The 10,790-nt window shown below is 38.2% G+C and overlaps 1 protein-coding gene across 1 annotated transcript; it reads left to right on the top strand.

The window, feature by feature from the left end:
• Window positions 1-4,898: 4,898 nt before the first annotated feature.
• LOC111331087 (T-cell leukemia homeobox protein 3) lies at window positions 4,899-8,113 on the top strand. Its single transcript, XM_022936118.2, is given in 3 exon segments — window positions 4,899-5,596; window positions 7,103-7,449; window positions 7,452-8,113. Coding segments are annotated over 3 exon segments (726 nt in total). The 5' UTR covers window positions 4,899-5,256; the 3' UTR covers window positions 7,491-8,113.
• The last annotated feature ends 2,677 nt before the right edge of the window (window positions 8,114-10,790 follow it).

The following is a 10,790-nucleotide window of genomic DNA, read 5'->3' as shown; positions in this document are numbered from 1 at the left end:
ATCTTCACTGTTAACGAGCAAGACGAACATGAATGCTCCATGTAACTGATACTGAAACTAACTTGCAAGTTGCGATCGCAAGTAATAAGTTGGACTTCGAGTTGACCTTTGAGTTGACCTTTGAGTTGATCTTCGAGTTGAACTTCGAGTTACGTTTCTAGATAGCTCGAACAAATTGATTTGAATCTCGTTACCCACATTTCATATATATCCCTACGCGAAAAAAGAAACTTTCCATAGAAAAGCAAATGTATAAGCAGTGTGAATTTAACTGTGATGCGAAAAAACTTTAAGTGGGTTAGAAATGTAAGAGATGACAAGGGAGTTGGATTATATCCTTTTTAACACATTTCTAGTGCTGCCGCGTTATGAGCTCAAATATACTAAAAGTCAGGTGAATTCGAGTTACCTTTACGATTTTAATTATTTTCACGTGCTTAAAGGAAACAAATAGCTAACATATTCTAAGATGTAAAGCAAGGATATAAGTTTCAACAAAGTGAGGCACCATCTGTCACTGCTAGCCAACAATAAGAACTTCTTCATTTTTGGGGTTGTAGTCCATATATAGACTAACGGAAGATTTAACGAACCTGAATGAAAACAAAAGTTTTAATTACCTTTCTACATTTCATTTCTGAGCAGATTTCAAGTACAAACACAAGAGAGTTAAATTCGACGGAATATTGTTGGAAACAGCTGAATCCTTCGCAAGTTGTTGTCACTGATAAACCACTTCGAACTTCGTTATAATCGCAAACCTTTTCCTTGTGCAGTCTTTCGGAGCCATACACTTTAGAAGTCTTCGGTCTTCGTGGCATTACATTTTCATAGCGAAATATTTGAATCTATTTCAAAGGTAACACAGGTATCCGGCCACTATCCTTAAAAATTATCACTTATCCTTAAAAAAAATTATCACTTATCCTTAAAAAAGTATCACGCTACACACATTTGAATTTTGCGATCTCCTCATTTCTTTCTACTAGAAAAGACTACAGCTAGCTCCCACGGAAATGATGTAAATGATAGCATGATAACTCGAGGTACAACTCGAAGCCTAACTCGGTTCGTGTTTCCTATAAGAACGTTAGGCCTAATCGTCGCAGAGCGTTGTACTCATTATCATTCACTTTCACCATGGTGACGATGAAGACGTGCTCATTGGTTTCATTGGCCATAAGCAAAAGGGTATGAATTTACATTATTGATATAAACGGTCCGGTGGCAGTGATCTACATATACTTTATATATTTTATAAATTAATCAAGACAACAATGAGACCCTTAATATTGTGTTCCGTGACCAGTTTTATAAACAGGAAAAGGTGGCAAACCAAGTAACCCTAAGTGATAAATCGTTGTGTCTTCAAAAAACACCAGACGGGAAGTCTTTTTTATTTCTTTATGGAAATGGTTTCCGTTACTTGAAAGAAAAAGTAACCAACATCACACAAACTAGCACGGATTCCATGGACTCAGTCGGGACACAAAAACATACAAGTTTCGCCGATTACAAGATCTTCTCTGGATCATATGATACTGGATAGAAATCTGCTTAAGATTAAGACTGGGCCGGGTACGGTTGACAAGATTTACCTTGTTGATGGCCGGAAATCATGCAAGGTGCGGTAACACTCAAATTACTCGAAGTTTGTTTTCGTTTTGTTTCTTTTAGTAAAGCAAACATTGAGAAACATGTTTCACCATTTGACTCGGATGTACGACAAAGGAAAGCGTGTTTGAGCTGGGAAAAAAAGACGCCAAATTTAATCCTTAGGATTAAGAAGTAAAGCGGAAAGATGTTAAATTGTCGGCTTATTTTAGGCAGAAATATGTACTAGGTGCTACTGGCTACCACGGTTTACAAATTAAGTGTGAAGAGTAATGTTTTAGCGTCAAGCACTGAAGAAAACTCCCCTTGAATTGCGCAAGTTAATTTAAATCCCCCTTCCCTTGGAAAAGTAAATCGAGTAAGAAAGACCCATCTCTCAAGCGACAAAGGTGTAGCGAATTGGATCATCGTTTTAAATCGTCTAAAAACCACCCTGTCAAGCCCGGATAAGTTCAAGTAAAAGCTGAATGGGTGCAGCTGACGGAAAGTTTAGTTATCCCGTAATAGGGAATGCTAGGAGTCTTTTTATGTTATGACTTGATTAAAAGATCTTAATAGCATCGAAGAACCATCAGCGCTGAATTACAGTGAGGAAATACGTTTAATTAGCGCTCCAGAAATGTCCATTTTCAACAATCATAGATGAGTGTATTAGGAAAGTTTAGCTGTAAACTTTTTTTTATAATACCGATACTTACACATACACGTACGTATCCAGACTTTAAGCTTGGCAAATACAGCGCGTATAGGGAGGCGCGAAGACTTCCTCACGACTATAGCCTTAGATGGCTATTTAATTGAAGATTGATGAAGAGTGCATTCAATCACAGGTGTGTCTTTGCACTCAGGAGCGCACTAGTGTTTCTTTCTAATCGCACTTGAGACTGAGTTGCGACGAAGCTTTTTCCTAAGATCATGAAGTAATCTCAAAGAATAGTTTTCTAAAGCAGAAAAACGAAAGAAAATCTGCTGCTGGTGCGATATCTGGTTACTTCTACATTTGGACATTTCTATTGTCAACAATTAGAAAAGGGTGTTGTTTCTAGCTTGATGAACCTTTCAGACAGCTAATGATTGACGAAGTCAGTCCACGGGATAATGAGCAAACTTAGTCATCTTTAGAACACTTTTAAGCAATTGCTCAGGCTTTACAGAACCAAATCACAAATAATAAAGGCTGATAGTTTCGAAAGAAACTATTTGGGGCTGCGTCGGTGGGAGTAACGAAATAATTCAACAAATTCAACAAAGTTGAAATGGTAAATTAGCCACCGTAACGATTACAAAAGCTGACGTTTCGAGCGTTAGTCCTTCGTCGCTCCGACGAAGGGCTAACGCTCGAAACGTCAGCTTTTGTAATCATTACAGTGGCCAATTTACCATTTCAACTTTGTTGATATATCCAAATCACAAATAGATTTCAGAATGTGTAATTGTATTCAAAGGCATATCACGGGGTAGCACAATTTCATAGAGAGCGTGGAACAGGCAAAATTTAAGAAGGGAAACACTACGAGAAGTTCACATTCAAAATACTCGACCAAAGTGTAAAACAAACTAAGAATTGCATTTAAAACCTTTCAATCAACATGAGTTTGATTGACCTGGGGAAAAAATTTGTCGCACTTTCTCACAGTGTCAGCCGACAACTAATCAAAGTCTGCAATGGCTGGTGAAGGTGTACCATCAACGACGGATTTCATTCCTTGTCCCAGCACTCCACTGGATTAGCTTCCTATCAGATGGTGTCTGACAACAAATGTTGGGCTGTCCGTTATTGTTAACTATTTAGATCAGTTTACTGAGGACGGCAACATTCGCACCATTTGGCGGACGTTTTTCAGCCTTCCAGATCACAGATCGATCGCATCAAAACGTTTTTGTGTTAATTTTATAAGGAGTGTTTGGTTCCCTAATCTTCTTTTTTGGGATTTCAAAGGACTGTTTGTCTTCAGAGGCTGAATTCAGGATATAACTCATTGAAATTCGTTTTCCAGAAATCCCTTTGAATAACAAAAACGGAAAAATTTGAAGGATAATGAGCCGAATAGGTCGATGTAGAATAACATATGAAAGAGTTACAGTTCCATATTACATCAATCAGTAACGCGTTCCTGCTATCGATTTGTTGTAAGCTAGATTTAAAATTTTAGCAACAGCTTACATATAACTGGAAATGCATCTGTCAGTGCTCATAGACAGGAATTTTCGTGAAGCTGTCCAAGGGATGAAACGTTAATCTATTTAGTGGTGTGTACTTCAAAATTCCTCCCAAGGCCCTCCCTTTGCCGCCTTTCTCCGCCTTCTTTCACAGTATGTGGTTTTCAAAGGACGTCAGCAATTCCAGAAATAAGCTGGTAATTACCTCTTACCGAGTCAAGGAAGGCGTGACTCTGTAAGGAGGAAAGACGCTAAAAGCATGGAAAGTAATGTCACTGTACGCATATAACAATGCATTAAACTTTGCCAGCTGTTTATTTTGAATTTTTTTTACCATTTTTTTTTTTAATTTGTTTGGTTTGCCCCAGAATCCATGACTGTAGGATGGGAAACGATTAAAGCTCTCTTGTAAAGAAACTAAGTCTTGATGTGGAACCAAGGTAAAAAAAGGCTGAAAAAACAACATTTTTGTGTCGAGGTTGGATTTGTTCTATTGACGTAATTCAGTGAAGACTTATAAGCCTTCCTCCAGTCGTGTTCCGCATAGGCCGACCGGCCTATCCCTTGCGCACTGTCTGTCTCCACTAAACGATAAGCCCGTCTAGGTATCATAAAGTGGATTAAATTCCAATCACTGCGTTGCTTTTATTATGGGCCATCAGCTTAGTATCAAGCTGAGACTCTTAACAAGTAGAGAAATTCATCAAAATAAGATATTTTTTCAAATATAAGGAAATGTGATTTTCGTGCCTAGTCATTCTACAGAAACTATTTAACCATACGCAACTGTATTATATTACTTGACGCGTTGACGAAAAATCGGAAAACTAAACTTTAGGAAATCCTCAAGTGTAAATTTAAAAATCTGGCCAATTAAGGTCGAATTATTGCAATCACATACTTTTACGCGGCAGCTTTTTCGTTTTAATTGAGTACAAAAGAAGATGATAAGATTCTTTTTAACTTGTGATTGATAAGTTGGATATTAGCTGCCAGCTACAAATCAGCTCTCTCAGGCGAATGTGTGAAATATGTTTCTAGCGCTAAAGAGATGTTTATTTCTCCGCCACTTCCGGTCGTTATATTAGATTATACAGATTTTGTGCATCTAGCCTCTTCATACCGGAAATTACGATAACCGGAAGCAAACGGGGACAGACGCTTCCAGCCTAAATTTACCTGAGTGGTCAGCAGTTTTCGAAAAGAATATAAATACTGCGGGTTGAAAATGTTGACTTCAATCATTTGGAATTCTCCGAACAGCTTTTAGTCGTCACTCAAACCAGTTTAAAAAGAAGATGACATGATTCTCTAAGTGTGCCGCTACACAATTAAGTTTTCCTAACACTGATTGATGTGATTAATTAGACGTTAGTACGCAGGCGTCAAGTCCGCAACATATTTAGAGAGAATACCTTGACTCGGGGTGCACATTATCTCAGATTGACCGCCCAAGTAACCCTTGTTTTGGCAAGCTACGACATGGACTTAGCAAACAGAGATGTCTATTTTCAGGCCCCGAGAAGAAGTTCGTTTTCCATAAAGAACATTCTTAACCTCCAAGATGAAAGAGCCTTGACTGCGTTTCCGAGAGTATCAGGAGAAGAAATCGAAGATGCAAAAGTTTCCATTATAAGACCCATCGTGACTCCAATCACTTACGCCATGAATCCGCCGCCATTAATGCGGTATCCTTACGCTGGTCTGGGCTCTCCACTGAGTGGCATCAGTTTAAATTGGTCAGCAGATCCCACTGCACAGGCCAACTTTCCCACGTGGATTTGCAACACAAGTTTTATGCAAAGTTATGAACACTTCCATGGTAAGTGCAAAGTTACTGCTTCGTGTTAACTTGATGAATATTGTTGCGAAGTTGGATTTTAGACTGTAGAGAGCTTTCCTTCTCTGGAATTTTGTTGTTATAAACAGAAGCGAGCAAACAAGAAATGAGTCGTGAGAATTTTTGGTTCGATTTTGCGACAGTTTTTTTCAGCAGTTTGCATTCTCTACTAATGGTTGTTAAGTTGAAGGGGAGGATGACTGACGTTTCTGCTTATTTCGTCGATGCAAGCGATGTTAAGCAACAGTTGTCTCCAGATGAAAACACCTTGGCCAAAGATTCTCGATTTATTCAAGTGAATTGACAAAAATTCCGCTTTAAAGTAGAAACGAAACAATCGATACTTGATCAGGAATTATTTTCCTAGAATTAGCAACTATCACTCTTTAGGATTGAAGGGTAAATCCTTCGATTTTTTTCTTCATAACGCTAACAAAAGGAAATTATTTTATTTTCTTGTCCGTACATTATGATTTGAACGCTGAATTTACCCGCGCGAAGCTGGTTTTCTTTTACTATTAACTTCCGAGTGAGTGGCCATAAAAGCGGTTTGCTCACAGTTTGGCAAGTTTTCATGTTTGAATTATTACATGTCAAAATTCCAAGGTGTTGAAACCATTGATATTCAAGCCCATTGCGTTGTGGTTGTACTGGAACTTGGGCCTTGAACACTCTTATGTACCGAAGCTCTTCCGGATAATGCTAGAGTGGCTGCAGATCGTTACATTTGTTGTGTACACGCGCAATATTTTGAGTTGCCTAATTGCGGCGCTACGCACACGGAAGCGTTTGACATCCTTTCCTTCTGAATTTTGTAATACACCCTGACAAATAATTTAGTCTCATTCACCAACCTATTCTTGTAGCATTAGCGTTGAACATTAAAAAAAGAATCAACTTGTTTACAATAGGCACCTTCACGAGTTTTTGTTCATACAACTAAATATATCTAGATTACAGCCAAAGCCATGACGAAATTCTAAGATTCGTATTTTCGTTGAATGCAATAGGCTTTAAAATCTGTCGGCCGAGAAAGTACTAACAGAAATATTTCTTTGAAATGGAAAGACCGTTGTTTGAAAAAGTTTCCAATTGCGGAGCCGAGTTGCAAGACTTGGTAATTTTATTGCAAATAGAGAACGGAAAAGAAAAGAAATAAACACACGAAGACTGCATAAGATGTGACCTCTAAAGCAAAGTGTAGACAGACATTTAAGAAGTGTGCACAATTATAATAAACCAAATCAAATTTTGGGAATCAATTCGGTTTTTATTGAGCTCTCAAACAGTCTATGGTGCTTCTCCCAACTGGCAAGATAATAAAGACTCGATGAAAACTGAAATTCTTCTTATACTGGGTATAATTAAGGTAGAAACAATTTTGGGAATTACAATCTTACCCCCTTGGACTTCTTTCATTTTTTCCCTTGCCTGTCACATTAATTTAAAAACATACAGAACTGGAAACATGCGCTATTCCTTTGGCAGGTTTTTCTCCATATATAAATCTTCCAAGACGTAGAAGATTCTCTAGAAAGAAGAAGCAGCGTCCGCTATTTTCCCAAAACCAGGTACAAACGATGGAAAGGGAATTTACAAAGCGTCGTTACATCTCTGAGAGCAAGCGTGCAGAGCTTTCCACAGAGTTGGGTCTTACAGAAACTCAAGTTAAAACGTGGTTCCAAAATAGAAGAACAAAATGGAGAAAGGAAATGCAAGATCAAGTGGCCACAACAGTATCTCAAACAAACAAGAACTGTCACCAAAATTTGTCGGGAACAAGTCCCTATAATGACGAATTGTCAGCGCCTGCAGCAAGCTCCCGTGCCTATACGTATATACAGACTTGTTTCAACGAGATACGTTCATAGTGTAATAAACCAAATTGTGGCGTGGCAGACAGGTATTTCACTTGAACTGGTGTTAATTGATTTAGCCATGTTAAGCTAAAAGCCCCTCTTGGACCTCGTGGCTCTAAATTTAGATGCCTCATTCAGTGTTCGAACTGTTATCCAAATTGTTGTACTTTGACCTCTCCGCCGGGTTCTGTAGCAGGACGTATATGAAATTCTGTGCTTTTCAAGCATTGTACTGGCCTGAAGAGTGCAATGTAAGCTCAGCCTGTTCTGGCAAGCACGTCAACAACATATTTTTGAAGCTATACTTAAATTTAAAATACTTGCTGCAAAGCATTGTAGGGAAGCAAAGTATTGATACAGAAAGTCCAAAATCTCAATAATGAACGAAATAAGACTCTTTTTTCTGTATTTCCTTTTTCGAACTCGTTCTGTAAACGAACACTTAATGCGGTTACATTAAAAACAGAACATTACAAATACTGGCTTCGATCTCACGCATGTACTCATTGAAAGGACACACTTATTCATTAATTCACTTCTCGAGTGAGCTCCTTAGTGTTAATGAATGCTATATGTTTTTTAATTTAACTCCAGACATAAATAAGGTTGCAGATGAATGAAGTAATTTAAGTTCAAGTAATGATGTGGGTGTGATGAAACTTCTGGTAACTTAATATTTCCAGCAAACTCAGTGAAATAGTAAATATAGGCAACTGAATATGAGTTCTTTTTTACAATGACTTATTCACTGCCAATTAAACTTGCCGATGTGAGTCATAACGTTGCGAAACAAAGTAAGAGTCAGCACGGCCAAGAAGCCCTCAGCCAAATAAAAAGAGGTGCAAGTTAAAATGGCGCTCTTCGTGCAGAATATTTGATGGCGCTATCTGTTCTCAGTATTAAGAGCAAAAAACGATGAGTCACCTGGCTGTATAAGAGGTCCTTCTGCGGGAATTGAGCGGAAGGATTATCCGATTAGCTGAGCTATTATTTCTCGTGATCTAAATATACAAAAATAGCTCAGTTGAGCCGATTAAACTAAATACATCGCTTTCTTAGAACTGGACTACAGTAGACACCTATGAGTTTGTCACAGAACAGTCAGGGAATAACTGACTGTTTTCGTTTTACTAGAATCACAGAATACTACAGCCCTCAAGTGTTTATGTTGAAGAGCTTTCATTAGTTCATGGCATGCTTCAAGGATTATCCGTCGTTATTGAATTCGTGCCTCTTAGGGCGGCGCTGTTGTTGACAATTACATGTCGCGTGGTAAACAGCGACAGGAAACACAGTTCTTTGATATGCCATACTCACAAATTACAAATTCATGGACGAAAAGTAAATTTCTGCACGCAAACAACATTGAAAATTAAAATACCTTCGTTACGGTACTCGACAGTTCTAAGGAAAATTAAGAAAGGGGGAAAACTAGGATTATGATAAGCTTTTTCATTTGCAAATCATGATCTGCATACTTGGACACAAACTCAGCTCCTACATTCTACAGTTACACTTTTTGAGTCCTCGCTTTAATAGATATAATTGAATAAATAGAATGAAATGTAGAAAAGAAAACAGATGACCTGAAAACGTTAGGCAAGGGTACTAGGTTGATGAAACTTGAGTTGGATAAAGTCCTTCACAAATTGTCAGTCTAAGAAAAGTTAGAGTACATAAATCGGCTTCTTTTGCCACAATACGATTTACTTTTATCTGCGTTTTTCACCAAAAGAAGTTGGCGGTCCTTGATTTGGGTTTGGTCATAGCCCGCGCCCAGGCGCCATCAGACTTGACATCTGATATTCTCGTTGGCTCCTGATCGGAAAAGGAAAGAAAAACTGATCTCAAATAGTATTAGTGGTCATAAGTGGTCGTGATTCCTGAACCCATAATTATTAAGTGATGATAGAAAACAGCTATAACAGATATTACTCGCCAAAAGTTCCACTGTGACTAGTACTAATAGAGACGCGGAAGAAACTCTCAAGAAAAAATGAGCTTATTATACAATTTCTAAAAGGTACTCCAAACCTTGCTCAGTGACAATCATACCAATTTCTTCTTTTCCTTTTTTCCAATCGCAGGCAAAGTTTGCCTATTTATCAACTGATATAGTCCCAGGTTTGGTCTAGTGACTTTTCTTTGTACATCGCAAGTAGTTTTTGGATTCTCCTTGCCTTTGTTAACCAAATGACGCTATTACCATCATCATCATGATATATCTTCTATGTCATCAGTACAAAGATCACCGTACAGATGATATTCACCGATAGCTGTCGGCATAGACTTTCTTGTTCAATTTTTCAAGCCAATTATCCTTTTGTTTCACCTGCAGCGTCATCGTGCTAACCCCACCCATTTTGATCACAGCTTTGTTGCCGATCTTCACACTCAACTATAAAATCTCATTGAGATCAATGGACTTGTTCTAATTGACCAAGGAGTTTTGAGTGAAAATCAAATTTGAGTGAAAATTATTTGTGACATACTTGGATTACGCCAAGGTCCTGACCTAACCAATGATCATTCTGACGTGCAGCACATTTCACGCCGTGCAATGTCGAGTCTTACCCCGGCATGAAACACTTTTAGCAAACAGCAATAAACATAATTAGATAATGTAACTAAGCAACTTCATGTCATTTGCCATAAGAAAAGTGTCTTATGACAAGCTTTAAACAGACTACATCATTATCTTTACAGCATCAAAATCCTAATTTCTTTCTCGATTCTAATGCATTGTTACTTTACTAGCACTGATAATTGCAATTTTTATCAGCTCAAAAGCAATTAGATCCCGGAAATGCTGGCGCTCAAATTCCACAATTTTACATTTACGAGTTAAAACCTTTCTATTTACCCAGATTATGGTAACGTGTCTAGTCAGTCCTCCCAAGACTTTCCGTTATTAGCTAAGGACTGATCGTTAAGCATCAAATGCTACAAATTTAGAATATCCAGAAATCAAAGCATGTATGAAATCTGTACAACACCATACTAATAGCGAAAACCTCAGACACTTTGGCGGATCGCCTGCGATTGATAAAGAGTTAGCTGTCAATAACTGACAATTATCAAGAAGAATTGAAATATCCTGTGTCGTAATTGATGGAGTTTTTCTGGCGTGCACCTAGTTACAGCTTGTGAACATTAATGCATGGTTATCTCTCGCTATGGGGTGCACGACAAGCAGATAACGTTTATCGTTTCAGCGAAGAGTAGACCCACCGCGGACTGCAATGGACACTGCCCGTGCAAAAATGCCTTCAATTCCTTAGCACTCTATCTAAGCAGTTTTTCGTTGTTTAGTTTCT

Source organism: Stylophora pistillata, chromosome 12, assembly GCF_964205215.1.
Source record: "Stylophora pistillata chromosome 12, jaStyPist1.2, whole genome shotgun sequence".
NCBI classification, from domain to species: domain Eukaryota; kingdom Metazoa; phylum Cnidaria; class Anthozoa; order Scleractinia; family Pocilloporidae; genus Stylophora; species Stylophora pistillata.
Note: the sequence above shows the minus strand (reverse complement) of the source record. Positions and strands in the feature narration are given on the sequence as shown.